The sequence below is a fragment of the Notolabrus celidotus genome, chromosome 12 (assembly GCF_009762535.1).
Source record: "Notolabrus celidotus isolate fNotCel1 chromosome 12, fNotCel1.pri, whole genome shotgun sequence".
NCBI lineage: Eukaryota > Metazoa > Chordata > Actinopteri > Labriformes > Labridae > Notolabrus > Notolabrus celidotus.
The window spans coordinates 4426068-4443273 of record NC_048283.1 but is presented as its reverse complement, the minus strand read 5'-3'; the positions used below and the strand labels follow the sequence as shown (position 1 = coordinate 4443273).

The 17206-nt window shown below is 41.5% G+C and overlaps 1 protein-coding gene across 1 annotated transcript in view; it reads right to left on the bottom strand.

Annotated features, from left to right (window-relative positions):
• Nucleotides 1-17206, bottom strand: part of LOC117822796 (thrombospondin type-1 domain-containing protein 7A) — a 276882-nt gene that overhangs the window by 146206 nt on the left and 113470 nt on the right. Inside the window, exon 5 of the mRNA XM_034697710.1 lies at nt 4234-4389. Within this exon, the coding sequence (XP_034553601.1) occupies nt 4234-4389 (156 nt within the window). The remainder of the gene's footprint in view (nt 1-4233; nt 4390-17206) is intronic.

The window sequence follows — 17206 nt, the reverse complement described above, 5'->3', positions numbered from 1 at the left end:
GCTGTAGGGATGACGAGCCGATTCGTGAACACGTTGAGTTTTAATAACCGGTCACTGTCGGCCGTTACCACAACAACCAACAAAACAACAATCAATGTTTGAATGAATGAAAAACTTCTCCTGCTTGTCTCTTCTCTCTCCAGCTCACACACTCTACACCTCTCCTGATGCCTTCACTGACCGTCAACACTGTAGGAATTAAGAGCATCTACACTGAACAGGTTTAACAACAGGAGAGCTATTATAGTATTATATATGTGTTATAACTTTTCTCCTGATATTGTGTCACTGGTACAACTGGATAATAATAGCATGATAGTTGTGAGTACTAACAACAGCCATATCTATTTGTGTTTTTAACTTTCACTATGATAATGTTTTGGTGAGGACTGGTTCTGAATCAGTCAAGATCATATGGTCGCAAGTCAGCGGCGCTCGTGCATTTGAGCGGGGGGGGGCGGCGTTTTTTGGAGGTGCTCTGAGGGAGGAGGGGAGGGGTTAGACAGAGTCCTGAGTAGTGATGTTTGATACCAACTATTTCCTTTCCGATCCGATACTGAGTAAAATTCAGGCTGGTATCGACAATACCAATCCGATACCGATACTTTGTTTAAATACAACTAATGTGTCTGGTAAATCTAAAAAAAGTAGTATATTTCTGAGTTATTTATTTATTTATTTTAAACTCATAAGTATATCGAGGTAGCGGCCAAATTTACAATATAGCCGAGCTAATACAACAGAAAAAACAAACAGAAGACACAATCATACAAAATATGTGAAAATTGAGTTTTAAACACACACAAAAAAAGAAAATTAGTAAAACAATAAAAAACCACTGAAATAAATTATTGTTTAATTATTAAGAACTAGAACTAGTAGTTCCCACCAACCGCGTATCATTTAGACAAGATCTCAATGGTTTAGTTACTTTCCACTGTGTTCCTGTTAATGATATGCATTGCCTCAAATGACTGAAGTATCAAAAGTATCAATATTTTGATTTGAGAATCGATTTTAGAGCATAAAGATCTGGTGTCGGAAGTATTGATATTTCAGTATCGATCTGCACATCACTAATCCTGAGGAAATGCTACATTCAAATTCATGCTAGTTTTCCGAGACTGCCAACCCCAGCTTTAACACACCAGTCATAACAAAAACAGTGTATCAGTCACGGCTAATTTATCTGATGAACACGTTCTTTTACTTTTGACATCACAACTTTATTTTTCTTGGAAATTCAACCCGAGTGAAAGGCCTGAGTTCAGTTCGGGTCACTGATGATAGATGTCTTTGTTTACCTTCCTCTGGTTTGATGGCTGACCTGCTGAGACAGCTCATTAATACTGACTTGAACAGAAAAAAAAAATACATATATTTTCCTTAAAAGGACCGAGCTCCTGAAACCTCTCTCTTTGTCTCGCAGTGAGTTTGTACATGCAGCACATGTGACCACTGGATGAATCCATGCAGAAGTCAGACTGTGACATATCTTATAAGCTTCATTTAACTCATTTTTGATTTCTTAATTGCTCATCATGTTTGGAGTGTATTTGATGTTAAAATTTGCATGACTCTATTTTTTACCTTCCCCTGATTTTAAATGCAGAGCTTCTAAAATTGCTCCCTCTTACAACACGGGCGGATTTTAAGGCTGAAAATGCGATTATAATGTATCTGCAGTGACGTCTACAGCAGCGGTAGCACCTCATGTATTTTTAACAAGATGTCCTGCTACTACTAGAGCAGTTAATCATTAACTATTCAGTGTTATGCTCTGAAGCGGCACTGTAAGGTTACAGATGGTAAAAAAAATGACACTAATATTATGTAGTAAAACTTTAATTAAGACTGCAGGTTCATAAATATTCATCTGGAATAGTAATTATGAAATCTTTAAGAAATGATTTTAGTAAGTGTTTGGTTGAGGAGAGGTAGCATTACTACACTATAAAAGTGAAGCAGTAAAAAGTGTCTAGATAATGTTAATGAAAGTACTTAAGCTTACTTCCACATCCGTTTTAAAATATTGGCGTAATTACAGGATGAGAGGAGAAGGAATAAAGGAGGAGGTTATTGCTGTTTTCTCACTGAATAAAGCAGTCAGTATTTATCTCAGCGCCAGATGGCTGAGGTATAGACGGATGGTAATAAATGACTTTCAACATTTAATTTAAACGAGCCAAAGAAGGAAATTAATACATGAAAAGAGGAGAGATCGGCGGGTTCAGGTGGAAAAACATCAGACATTTTAATACAGCTGCAACCCAGGAGGTGTTGAGCCAACTCATCAGTTAAATGACCTGAAGTCAGTGTGTGTTCTGTCAATCACCGTGTGTTTATGTTTATTTTTTAGCCATATAGTCAGTCAAAAGTTTGGAAACACCTTCTGATTCAACGTTTTTTATTTATTGTAATTATTATTAACACTGTAGATTAATACTGAAGACATCAAAACTATGAAAGAACGTATATGGAATTATTTAATTCACAAAAAGAAGTGTGAAACAAAGCAGAATATGTTTTATATTTTAGATTCTGTAAAGTAGCTCCCTTTTTTCCTTCATGACAGCTTTGCACACTCTTGGTACTCTCTCAGTCTGCTTCATGAAGTGGTCTCCTGGAATGGTTTCTAGTTAACATGAGCCTCGTCAAGAGTTCATTTGTAGAATGACTTGCCTTCTTAATGTGTTTGAGACCATCAGTTGTGTTGTTCTGAGGTAGGGTTAGTAATAATAATATAATAATTATTTATTTATAGAGCACTTTCAGTCAAAGTGCTTTACAAAGCTTAAAAACAAATAACACACAAAGACACAACACACTATTAGAAACATCAGTAAACAACAGTAAACAGGTGGGTCTTTAGCTTTGCTTTAAAAAATTCAACCAAACATGATAATCTAATGTCAGCAGGGCAAGGGCGTAGGTTTGATTTCTACATTGGTCTGCCTTCCTGAAGTGTCGTACCTGCAGCGCCGCCCCACAGTTTGGGAAGCACTGGCCTAGGGAGCTAAGCCAACCAAAAAACAGACCGGTCTCAAAGATGTATTTGGTAGGCGGTGCCAAAGTGGGAAAGGATTTAACCCTTTATGTGTCGCATTAAGCGCATTTTTTTCCCCCTTCAACCTTAATATTGGTGGGGACATTTCAGCCATCCCTTGAGATTGATAGGGACACGTCCCTATGGTCCATACGCAATTCTACACCACTGCAGCAGGGAGACTGTTCCATAGAGCTGGTGCACGGAATGAAATGGCCCGCTCACCAAAAGTCTTTCTATGGACCTTAGGGACACTTAAAAGGCCAATCCCCTGAGAGTGAAGGGCCCGAGCAGGCACATATGGGTCCACCAGGTCGGTGAAGTAAGAGGGTGCAGAGCCATGTACAATTTTAAAAGTCAACAGTAACACTTTAAAATCCGTTCTGGCATGAACAGGCAACCAGTGAAGAGAGGAGAGCACTGGAGCTATGTACTCAAACCTGTTCGACCCAGCTGCATTCTGCACCATCTGCAGACCTTGCAAACTGTTCTTGGGCAGACCCGACAAAAGAACATTACAATAATCAAACCGTGATGAAATAAATGCATGCAAGAGTTTCAGCATCACTGAAAGACAGGATTGATCTAATCTTAGTGATATTTCTTAGGTGAAAAAAGGACACTCTTTCCACCTCTTTAATGTGAAGACCAAAAGAAAGAGTTTGATCAAACAACACCAAGATTTTTAACTCTGTCCCTGCAATGACAATGGATAGCCCTATTTGACTACTGTTGTAATCCAGATTATGGCAAAACCAGATTATTTCATAGTTTTGATGTCTTCAGAATTAATCTACAAAGTCGAAAATAATTAAAATAAATAAAAACCATTGAATGAGAAGGTGTGTCCAAACTTTTAACTGGTAGTGTATACGATATAAAACTCAGCTAGGGGCACTGGTGGCCTAGTGGTCTAAGTGCCCCACATACAGAGGCTACAGTCCTCGTCGCAGGGGTCGCCAGTTCGATTCCCGGCCAGTATACCATTTCCTGCATGTGTTCCCCCACTCTCTACTCCCCACATTTCCTGTCTTTCTTCAGCTGTCCTATCAAAAAAAGCCCCCCCCCCCCCCAAAAAAAGGCCAAAAACCCCCCCCAAAAACTCAGCTAAGACATAAAAATGCTCTCATTACGGCACATTACATCTCTAAACATATTCTATCTTCGTTGGTGTCACATCTTCCTACCTTTCTTTGAGGTCTGGTCATCACAGTTCTCGAAGGTGCAGGGCCCCCACGCCCCCCACGGTGACACCTCACAGTCAATGGGACAGGGGATTTGGCACAGCTGGGACCTGTTGGGGATGGAACCTTTGCACAGTGTGTTTTCCACCGGGCGTGAAGCTGCAGGGACGAGAAAATACATGGAATACAAAATGAGCAGCAGATAAAATGGACCTGCTTCACTTTGATGCTATTCTGGTTTGTCCTGATGAGAGGAATTTTTATCATCTCTACAATCAACGGGAACAAGGGACACAGAAACACTTGTTTACTTTTTATTCCTGGCGTTAGAGTCCCAATAGAGAGGAGACGAGAAGCACAGTGTGAAAAAAATAAAACAGGCCTGTGAAGTAGACACTAATATCCCTTTGTTTTGTTTATCACCTCCCTGTTAGCATGTCAGGATGATAAATTAGCAATGATTATCTCGAGCAGCGCCTTGCTAGAAACATAAAACATGGTGAAGCCCTGCCCACTGGTTCTCGAAGGAGACGGGAGAGACGATGCAACAATGCAGCAGTGAAGGTGGAAAAGAACACAGACATTATCTCGCTCATGTTTATTCCATGAGGTGTAATTTGGCACCTTCTTCCTCTGGTCCTGCCATGCTGGATTTAGGACGCTTTTTATATGATGCAACTGGTTAATGCATAGCTGAACTCCCAGTGAGGAAATGTGTGGAAATAAAAAGAGGAGATGTTATCACTATGCATGGCTCAGGTCTGTGAGGGCTGAGCAGGATACATCTCTGCATGTCCACTGAAGCATGTCAACATAAACATATTTGATAAGAGGGAGTCTCTGAAGTCTCATGGTCTCTGCATGTATGCATGTGCATAAAGAATACATGTTAGCGTGAGAGGCATTTCAAAGTAGTGCCACTGCTTCAGCTTACACTGCATCTTCCACAGCTGTGTGTCCATTTTACTTTCAGGGTTTATTTCTTTTCCTCTAGGAGTCTCCTTCGATAGTAGGAAGTGTCAAAATGTGACAGAAAAAAGAGGACAGAGAAGAAGACAGGAGACTTTGACGAGAGCCTCTCTTCAGACTAAATCCTAGAAAGTGGCAGAAAGAGTAAATGAAAGCAGCAGCTGGTTAGCTTAGCTTAGGATGATGACTGGGCAGAGGGAAACCAGACAGCCAGCTCGGCGTCTAAATGGCTTTTAGTGCAGGACCATTGGAAATCACGGCTGGACTGACCCACTACTATATGACTTAGGGCAGGGGTTCTCAAACTTTTGAGCCTGTGAACCCAAAATATAGGTGCCAAAGACTCGTGACCCCCCCTGTCCCTCAAAGTGATTTAATGTGTCTTCATTTAGCTGGTCTGCAGAAAATGACCCCATCTAAATATGAGCATGTGTCTGTGTTTTCTGTGGTGTTATGAATTAACCTACTGCTACTGATGCTTTTGATAATTAACTGTTCACTAACCCGAAACTTAGGAGTCATCTGGCAAAGAGAAAGGCAGAAAACTCATTACATTTTCTATTTTCAAGATTTTATTTCAAGGTAAGCTACTATTTTTGACGATATTTTTTACTATAAATGGATAAAATGTACTATTTTTAGATAACCTTTGTCATTCATTTTTTTTATTGCATTTTTTCAGAAGTACTGAAATGAATACAACTATTAATACAAAATCCAACAAAGAGAATCAAAAATAAATAAATACAAAAAAATGAAGAAATAATAATAATTAAAAATACAAACAAAAAGGAAGATAAACATAAGAAAACAAGGTAAATAAACAAAAATAAATAATAATAACAAATATGTTTAGATACCTTTAAAAAAAAACATACTGGAAGACATCTCACGACCCCCCATTTGTGTCTTGCAACCCCCCAGGGGATCCCGACCCACACTTTGGGAACCCCTGACTTAGGGGACAAACTCCCCACTGTTATTAGATTAGCACATCCAGCTAATATGCTAACATTTAACTATTGCAGGAAGAGAACTCTTGTTTCTAATAACTGCTCGAGCTCCAGGAAGAGATGGCTGGTTTGTTCAGTAAGTGAATTAAAATCACTTCTCATTTTGAGACATTGTGCTCGACCACACAGTTTAATTAAATGATCAAATCCATTTATAACCAAGCTGGACTGAGAGATGACCGGGCACAAGAAATAATCTGGCACACAAAATCTCTCATAAAAGCATATAATCATATCTGGAGTCATGTTTAGATTAAACAAACTCAACATAATGAGTGTATTTATTATCTCTGGGAGTGAGGGTAGGTGGATTATTTGTCTAGTCTCCGCTCTAGTTTCAGGTAACTGGCCGTTGCTTTATAATTTGCAGAGACACATGAAAGTGGCATCCATTGTTTTGTCTAACGTGTGATAAGAAAGAGAACAAACACATTTTCCAAATGCTTGATCTTTTGATTTAAACCACCCGGCCAACCACATAACCCCCTTCTGCTTCCAGGTCGTCTGTGGTGATCAGAGAGAATCCTGCTCCCTCAGCAGACACACTGGACCTCCTGCATGGAGCTCTAAAGTCTGACTGCCACCTTTAATCCTTTTCCTTTTTCACCTGTGACACACACACACACACAGCAAACATACAGCCATACACTGCACTCATGGATAACTGGTGTTTAAGTGCAACACGACAAAGTCATATTTTTCTTAGGATTCAGAGTAAGAAGCTGATACTCTTTAATATCTATCACAACCGCTTTTCCCTGCTAATCACCCAGCTCTGTTAAATATTTGATTTTGATTGGTTAAAACATCATGACAACAGTTATCAATTCAAAATAGCAAGAGTGACGCCAGATCACACATTAAAGTTACTAACAATAGACCTTTCTGGAGTCCCTGAGCACCATTGTCTCGTAGGTACCTCTGAGTCACTGCTGTAGACGTCCTGCTGCTACCGACGTGCCAGACTCCAGCGACAACAGTTACTACTACTACTCTATCATATCTCTCTCTCTCTCTCTCTCTCTCTCTCTCTCTCTCTCTCTCTCTCTCTCTCTCTCTCTCTCTCTCTCTCTCTCTCTCTCTCTCACTCACTCTCTCTCTCTCTCTCTCTCTCTCTCTCTCTTTCCAACCCCAACATGGTCTCAGCAGATGTGTGTCTAACATGAGTCTGGTCCTGCTGGAGGTTTCTGCCTGTTAAAGGAAGTTTCTCCTTGCCACTGTCACTTGCTAAATGCTGCAAAGTGCTCTGCTCATGGTGGATTAAGATGAGATCAGACTGAGTCCTGTCGGTAAGATGGGACTGGATCTGATCCTGTCTTGATGTTGGGTCTTTGTTAATAATAGAACAGAGAGTACGGTCTAGACCTGCTCTGTTTGTAAAAGTGTCTTGAGACAACAGTTGTTATGATTTGGCGCTATACAAATAAAGATTGATTGATTGATTTATTAGGGCCCGAGCACCGATGGTGGCGAAGGCCCTATTGTAACCCTAAGGGTTTCATATTATAGGAGATTGCAGTTTTGGACCCCTGAACGTTAATGAAAGCGCTAGTATTTATGCACACTCATCCGGCCTGGTGAAAATTGCAAGTTATTATAGGTCTTGCAAAAAAAAATTCTGTAGCGCCCCCTAGAGGTAAAAATAACACCCTATGCATCGAGATTTTTGAGCTACATGCATGAAAAGTCCTACACATATTCATGGCATCAGGACGCACAAAAAAGGTCAGTGGCACCCATATTCAAAACTCAACAGGAAGAGCGCCACCTAGCTTTGAACATGAAAAAATGGGCCAAAATGGGTCCGTGCAAGGGTGCATACTTTTGCTAATTTCTCCTAGAGCTTTTCTCCGATTCAGTCCAAACTAGGCTCATTCTATAGTAAACCCATTGAAGATTAATACAAAGTAAAGGCATTCCGTTCAGACGAAAGATGTGGGCGTGGCAGACTTTGGGGCGGGGCATTAAAAAAAAACGTTGGAAAATGGATTTTTGTGACTTCAAAATGCACGTAATCTCACCTCATCCAACACACTCATCAGTCCTGGGGAAAATTGCGACATTTTATGGGTTTTACAAAAAAAGTCGAAAAAATGTGCTCACTAGCGCCCCCTACAGTTTTCAAAACCCCCTCCCCATAGGGGTTATTTTAAGCTACATGCTTGAAGAATTTTATGCATATTCATGACATCAAAAAAGCCTCTTGCACCCATATCCCAAACTCAACAGGAAGAGCGCCACCTAGCTTTGAAAATGAAAAACGAGGCCAAAATAAGGGTGCATACTAACGCTATTAACTTCTAGAGCTTTTCTCCGATTCAGTCCAAACCAAAGGAAACCTATAGTAGACACCTTGATGAGAAAAAATTATCAAAACAAATTTTGATCAGACAAAAAATGTGGGCGTGGCAGGCGTTGAGGCGGGGCATCAAACGCACATACAGCTTTGAATGTGAAGAATGACGCCCAAATAAGGGTGCATACTTTTGAGAGCTCCTCCTAGAGTTTTTCTCTGATTTAGTCCAAACAAGGCACATTCTATAGCAGACATATTGATGATTAAATTAGTGTTAAAGGAATTCTGTTCAGATTAAAATTGTGGGCGTGGCACACTGTCAAGTTTTGAGGTTTTCTTGGCAATCTGCCAAAAACTTGGAACATTTGCACCACCTGAGGCAGTATTTACTCTCAGATCTTGCTTTTGCATCATGTGATGGCAAATATCAGGCGACGGTTTACGTGTGGCGGCGGCTCGCGTAGGCGGCGGCTGCAGGTGTGCGAGGGCCCGTTCATTGCCGCTTGCGGCTTTAGTTTAATTTAATTTTACTTTACAGTTGACACAAAAGTTAAAGATGGAAGTGGCTACAAATGCAGCAGATACCTCCAGTATTGTAGTTTTTTAAAAACATCATAAAATTAATTCTCTTCTACATTTATCCATCTTGTATCATGCATTAGTTTCCTTGTATGTCAGTGTGATTTGTGCTGAACAAGATGCTCACAGCCATTTCCCCCTGTGGATTTAATAAAGCTGTTTGTGTCTGTGTTGTGTGGCGTAATATCAGGTAAATTTTCACAAAACAAAACCATCTCTCCAGGGCTGGTGTCTAGCTTCGTTTTCATCTTCATCAATCAACTCATGACACCTCAGTGCTCCATCAGCAGCTGTCAGTGAAAGCAGACTTTGTGAAAAATCCGAATTGCTACCATCTGTTGTTGTTTCTGTTTCTGATATTACAACATTTTCATTCCCTCAAATCAAGGGAAGCCAGGTTTTACACAAACTGACGCTCGGTTTTAAGATATCAGCGCTGATGTTAAAGTCCAAAGGTAGAGACTTTTCTCCTCAAAGTACATGAAAGGATTGATTCCAACTTTTACAAGTATTGAGTGATGAATTTCAAATGTGGGTATTTAGTGATTCACAACAGAAATCTCTTCACATGTTCAACCTGAGGCACTTTATTTCCTGTATTCTAACTGTTCCTACAAGGCATCTGAGAGCTTAGAGCCTCAAATAGTCGGGAGAGCTGAATCATAATTCCCTTACAACTGTACAGGGGGAGGCAAGTGGGGCTTTTGAAATGCAAAATGGTTAATTCCTCTTACAAATACACTGAAAGTCAAACACTCAGTTTGCTGAGCCACTGTTAATCCACGACTTACTGAAGAACTACACCGACTTCAATCTTCCAACATCAATCCATTTGGGAATACAAGAGTGAGGACCAACAGAGAGTTTTGGTCTCCGTGTGATACAGGAAGAGAAAACCTTCTTTATCCTGCTGCTCTATTAGTCCATTTTATGCTGCTCTCTCTGGTGAGCTCATTTTTCTATTGTGCTGAACTGACGACGGAGGGAGAAATCCCTCTTGTGCAAGTGTGGCTTACTGTCTGCAGCAGTGGGAAACTTCTAATGTCTCTCACTATCCTTATTCTGTTTGTAGAGGAACAAAGTTTTTCTCACAGTCCCTTCAAAGCTCCAGCTCCTCTGCCTGGATTTTTGAGGCGGAATACAGAACTTTGTTGTAAGACTACTTGTCCCTTTGTTGGATTTGGCTCCAAGACTCAACAGTCTGGATGAAGAGCAGCAGAGAGGGATTGTGACTTTGTTGAAATGTGCATGCTGTGTCCGCCAACCTTTTCATGAATCGGAAGCAGCACTTAAAGAATTGTTTAAATCAATATTTGAAGTGTCGGTGAATTTATATCACAGAGACAAAGGAAAAGTCGGGGAAAGATGTTGGAGGGGAGGAGGAGAAGTGAAGCAAAAGCAAAAATCCAAGAGAAGTGTGTATGAAACAGAGATGGGAAGAGAAGAAGGAGCAACAAGGGGGAAGAAAATAGAGTAGAGAGGGGAGAAAAACTGTGAAGAGAGAGGAGGTGGGGAGGGATATGAAGAGATGACAATAGAAGAGGTAGCAAAGACGAAGAAGAGAGCAGCAGGAGAGAAGTGAAGTGGTGGGGGACGATGAGAAGAAATAAGGAGAAAGCAGAGGAAAGAAAAGGAAAAAAGATATTGAGAAGGACAGAAATCAAAGATCAGGAATTGTGGGAATGAAAGGAAATAGCAGGATAGAGTTGAAGATCCAAGACCTAAAAGATGGTAGCATGAAGAGAGGCAAAAAGACAAGAGTAGAGGACAGGAAAACAGTGATAGGAGAGAGGAAACGAAAGAAAGCAGGAGGATAACTGATAAGAAAAGGATAAAGGTCAGGTGAGGAGGTAGAATAAGAGGAGAGGATACCAGAATAATGAATACAAGCAGTGAAATGAATAGAGGAGAGGAACAGGGAGCAGAAAAGAGAAGGCGTTGGGGGAAAGAAAGGAGGAATCAGGAGAGGAGTAACAAAGAGGAAGAAGAATAAAAAAAAGATGACAAGATTTCTGGCAAGGGTGTGTACAAGGCGCTGGTCAGCGGTGGCACAGCCCAAAATCCTGAAACATAATTTGCAACTTTATCTTCAAAGCAGCTCATTGTGCTGTGTCACATCCATATCCTGTATAAAATGATATCACTTACTGGTCTCCAAAGAGATGATATGAGGCGTAAAGATGGCAGTTACCAGAGTTGAGTCATGGCCTCGCTTGCGGCCTGGCAAACCAGTACAATGTTCCCACCTGTCTGTTAAATCAGCCCCCATCATGCCTTATTACTCATAACTCTGAGCTTTAACATCATCTAAACAGATGAGTTACAAATTGTTTACCCCCTGCACAGGAACCAATCAAGAAACTCGATAGAGACCAAAACCTTTGTATATAAAAGGCTGTACACATGTTTGATTCTGCTGTAAAAATAGCCATCTTAATATAGGCTCTATGGGGATTCCTTTTCTTTTGGAGCAAGCCTCAAGTGGTCACTAAAGGAACTGCAGTTTTGAGCCTTTTTGCATTGGCTTCATTTTTCAACACAGGAGGATGCTGCTTGGTTAAAAGGATGCTAGTAGCTTTTCAGCATTTCAATATAGCATCTCCTCTTTGAATCCTGAAAGACTTTAACATAGATTGAAATGTTGCCACTTTGCTTTCTTAGTTTTTACATTCACAAACCTATACACAGGAATATTACATCTATATGATATCCTTAAGTAAGTTGTAAAAGAAGATCTGAAAAATCCAGACAAATATTGTAAATACAGTACGTAAATGCTATTCTTACTTGGAAGTCAGACACAATCTTTATGTTAACCATTGATGCATATAAAGATGGATGGTGTGTCTCCACCTTCTCCCACTGTGTAAAAGTGAAGCCAAAATATCCCTGAACAATTTTGACATCTTGTGCATTTGGAACCAGAACTTTTGCAGCTTTCAGGGTTGGGGTGTTGACGTCACGCTCCTTTCCCCAATCATGACACATTTCAGCAAAGCACAGATTGTTCTGGTCGGGAAAGCACAACAGCTTCTTATGTCAGTAGTAATTGGACTCACTGTTATGGAAAGTGTATCACATTTTGGCATCAAATAACCAATTAGTACAAAACCTCTCAAAACCATGAGCATTTGAACATAAATCTAAATGATGAGGACACAGTTTAAAGACAGAAATGATGTTTGAAAATACATTCTTTGGTGTGTATCTTCATTTTAAAGTTTGACCCATGTCCCATCTGTTAACATGGAGGCTGATTTGAGGGCCTCTGCAGTAGCCAGTCTGCAGGGGGCGCTCCAAATCTTGAGAAGCCGTCATGTCATCCATCTTTTCACAAAGTCTATGATGCCACACTGGCATAACACAGTTCCCATTAGGACATATTCAGGGACGTAGGTGAGGTGAGGTGAGGAGAAGAAGGAGAGAAGGAAAGAGGAAGGCGAGAGAGATCAAGGACAAAGGAAAGGAGAGGAGCGGGGGAGAGATGAGAGAGGTGAAGTTAGGAGAGGAACAAGAACAGGGTAGAAGGGAAAGGAGATAAAATAATGAGAAAGGACAGAGGCTGACAGTGAGGGAGTGAGCAAGGAGAGAATTAGGGATAAATCAGGAGACGCGGTTGGCAGAAAACAGAGGGAGCGTCTGGGGCTTTGTTATCAGCTTGACTAAAACACCTACCTGTAATCTGGAAGGTGACGGAGAGGAGAGGGGGGACACTAGGCTTCTGCTGTCTTTGGGTCTGACCCGCTGCAATTACAGGGGGGGGGGGGAGATAGCGCTATTAGCTAAGCACAAAGCAGGGGGACCGAGGCACTATCACACAAACACAGAGAGTGATGGGAAACAGCAACACAAGAGACAGGAAGAGGCTAATGCAACACTAAGAGCACAAAGATACCACAGAGGACCACTATAAAACTCTTTATCAACATCTGTTTCTTGTTTCCAGCTTTGGTTTCAGACGTACGAGAAGATAAGTTTCCTCTTTTGGTTCATTATTTCGACATGGCCGGATCCGACGCGCGGGTAATGATCTGAATGGACTTTTGGTGACCATGTAATCTCATCAGGTTGGAGATTTTGGTGTGAGGGATCAAAAGGAATCTGATTAAAGTGCTTTTAACTTCCAAGCGGCAGACTTATTGGAGCCCTTTGCCATTATTTAACTTAGTTGCCATTAATAGCAGCTAATTAACTCAGCTGAATGCAAGTGTCAGAGCAGACTGCACTCCGCCATGTCAGGTTTTCCAGGCATTTAAAGGAGCAGTTCAAAATTTTATACTTTACTGTCTATCTTTGAATGAGATATTAAAGATCTGTTACCATTTCAAGCTTTATCTTTTAATTTGGGGAAATTTTGGTGTTATTATGACTTTAAAAAAATCTGTATTTATCATAAGCAGGCTCTAAATGCATCCCCTCGATGCAGCCTCAGCATAGAACAAGCAATTTCTTCTCCTTTCTCTTTGAAGCCCCCCCACACTCTTTCCTGATTGGGAGGCTTTGCAGAAGCTACAAAAGTGGAACAGGGCCAGCGACCAGCAGCGTTTGTAACTTTCTATTGCAGTCTAGATGATGCAACCCAGCACTTTGATGAGCTTTTGAGCCTGGAGCAGGTCAAATATATCTTTTGAAACACAGTTTTCAGAGAAGAATAAAGCCTCAGAGATTAGTTTCATACATTTATCCAGAACCTTGAAACTTAAGCCAAGTTTAATATTAACCTTGGATATACAAAATGCATAGCATGTCTCCTTTAACTGCTGATTTGGAGTCTGGATTTCTTTAGTGCAGCTTAAAATATAAAATTGGAAACAGACAGCCTTGCTCTGTTTGAAATACACCTCCCGTCACTTTAAGAGTTGCTAAATAAAAAGGTTTAGCAGTGGTTAAATGTTAGAGTGTGGTAAATGGGTAGGAGTTTGTGCTGAACACTGTCTGGTCAACTAATCCCTCTGCATGTTACCTGTAACTAAAATCAAAGGCTGATTATTTCTACCTTTCTGTTCACTCCACTTCTGTTATAAACTCCTGCTTTGCTCTACTGAAACAACCGGCCAAATCAGATCCTCCCTTTCCTTTGCCCTCTTAGAAAAGGTCATCCATCCAATTTTTCTTCCAGCCTCTTCTCATGCACTTTATAGCAGCATCAGCAAATGTAACATCCAAAGACTGCAATTAATTCAAAATGCCGCTGCTGGACTTACAGCACATAGAGAGAGACATTACACCAGTCCTCGCTGCTCTTCTCTGGACGGTCTACCTGTGAGTTGTATAATTAATGTCAGGACTTCTTGGTTCAAAGCCTTAAATGACCCGGATCCAGTCCTCATTTGTGAACTGCTCACTTTCTGTGGGTCTGACAAGTAGGACTTGCAGCTCACCCTGAAAGCTTCTGTAAGTTTGTGCATGTGTGAACAAGGCTTTATGGCCCTGTCACACCTTGACGATTGAGCCAGCAAATGCCGGCATATGAAAAAAAATGGTGAGTAAGCTGGCGTACGTCACATAAGTTACAGGTAAGCTTTGTATAAGTTCAGAGCACGCTGAAGCACGCTGGTATACGTCGTAGTACGGCGAGTAAAGGCTGATTTATACTTCTGCGTCTCCCCTACGCAGCAGGGGCTGACGCGGACATGAGCCCCACATACTTGTGCGTCGGTGTGTGCGTGTCGCGCAGCAATTCTCCGCCGAAACGCCTGAGGGCAGTGCGGTCTCTCTGTTAGTCGCCTGCTTCCGGTCCCGCTACGATCTCTGTTTACTTTTCCACAGAGATTCAGAGCGTGTTATGTTAATCTACAGCTGATACATGTTGTTGTTTATCATACAGACATGATTACATGAAGAATAGAGAGGAGGAGATGAAATACACGGCCGATGTGCCGCCGATGTCCAGGATCCCGGAAGTGTTGTAAATGCGGGAAAGACAAAGCCGCCGAGCGGACGAATCACAGAGCTTGTGGTCCGCGTCGGCTCTACGGGGAGTTACACTTTGGAGGAGGTGCACGTCAGCTACGTGCGTAGACCACGGCGTAGGTACGGGAGCTACGTGGACCCTCGGCGTAGGGTACGCCGTTGATTCAACGCAGAAGTATAAATCAGCCTTAAGCTGGCGTACGTCACATAAGTTACAGGTAAGCTTTGTATAAGTTCAGAGCACGCTGAAGCACGCTGGTATACGTCGTAGTAGCGAGTAAGCATGCAGCGTATGGATCATAGGTCCGGCATACACCTGACATAAGTTGTAGGTAAGTTATGTGATCATTGACACCCGTTCACACACGTAGAGCTGTGTGTCTGCGTGTGTGTGAGTGTGAGAAGCCTTGGAGCCCTCACTCAGTGTCAAACAGCAGAGCCTCTGAAACAGAAGCTGAAGCCAGCATGTCAGAGTCTGCTGGTGTTCAATGATAAAGCTGCTGTTGTTGAATTCAATGAAGTTTTAAAATGTGACGTTTTTGAAAGCACTGCAGTCAATAAGTGTAACTTCCTGTAAAGAGCAGAGGCTGTGTTCCTGCTGGTTTCACTCCTCTGACACTCTCCACGGCTCATCATGTTCTCACAGAGAGACTGCAGAGTTTTTAACAACACACACTTTTTTTAATCACCAATGCAAGTGCATCCAATACATTGTCATTAACGAGCGGCAGCCTTTTTATACACTTCGTCTGCATTAGTGGGATATAAGATATGAATATGCTATGTATACGCCCAAAATTGAAAAAAACATCAGCATACGTCAGCGTTTTAGAGGCATTTTGATAGTTTGGGAAAAGGCTGGCTAAATCATCAAGGTGTGACAGGGCCATTAGAAACAGTTAAGGTTAAGTTAGGATAAAGTTCATCCTTTGTAGCAACCATTAACTACACAATGCTAATCTAGGCTCACCACCACACTCTGACTCTACCTCTTCACAAGATTGATATTGATTTTTCTAACTCTCAGTGAATAAGTGCAATTGTTGAATGTCTTGTATTCTCTGTCTCTTTTGTCTTCCAGCATCTCATGGCCACTGTGAGTTTGGAGCCACCTGCACTCAAAAGGTATTGTTCTCACTAACAAAGACAGCATTCACTTAAAGAGTTTAAAATTATTCTGATACTCTTAGTGTTGATACACCTCTCAAGAACTTTTAAGTCAATTGTCTTCTCAAGGTACTCAGCAAGGTGACCAAATTGTCCACCCCCACAAGGTTAGTAGAGGAGCTTTGGGGATCCGTATGCTCCAGCAAAACCTACACTTACAGAGCCTTAGCTGAGAAAGTGCTGCATGATGTTACTTAGGCTGCGATACTGATCTGGGGTCAGTGTAAAGCTTCTTCCCCTCAAAGATTAAGGTTAAGATTTAGGAAGTGGTAAGCTGATTCCAGATCTTGCCCCGAGGGTGTCTTCTGCCCTTTTGCATGGTGATATTTATGCATGAGAGAGAGAGAGAGAGAGAAGGAAGAGAGCACTGGTTGCAGCAAACTTCACTGAACCACTCTGTGCTTCTACGTCTCAGTGGTACGCTGGGAGATTACCCCCCAATGGAGGGGAAAGAAATCCTGCACAGAGCAGATAAGAACTATGTTCATGCACTTACATACACAAGTCACGAACGCATGTCTGCACCGCCAGCCCTGGGAGCACCACTCTGAACAACATGTTTGTGTATATGAATCCTTCGCTGCATCTTTAATAAAGAGGCTGAGGATTCCTAAACATGTATGATGGCTCCAGTCTCAACGCAACCAGATGTACCGTGCGCGCCCTCTCTTCCCTTATAGACTGTACAGCAATTCAGCTGGAAGCTAGACAGAAGGCATGCATTAAACATTTTCTTCTTGTGTTTCGTCTAAACAGAGTCTGTCGATGGATTTTCTCTTGGCAACCAGACTCATTATTCTTTAATTAGTGCTGATACACAGAGAAGGACCGCAGATCAATTCAACTCTCAGAAACAATGCTTTACGCGCAGCCAGCTTTTCCTCCTGGAGTCGTTTATCATGGATTTAAAAAGCATCTCACATAAGAGGTTCGGATTTTTATTATGAGAGCCTTTAAGAAGTATTAGAAATGATTACAGCCATTTTAAAAGTTGCCTTTCAAGAGTTTTTCCTGAAGCTCTGGTTGGTTACGTCGATGT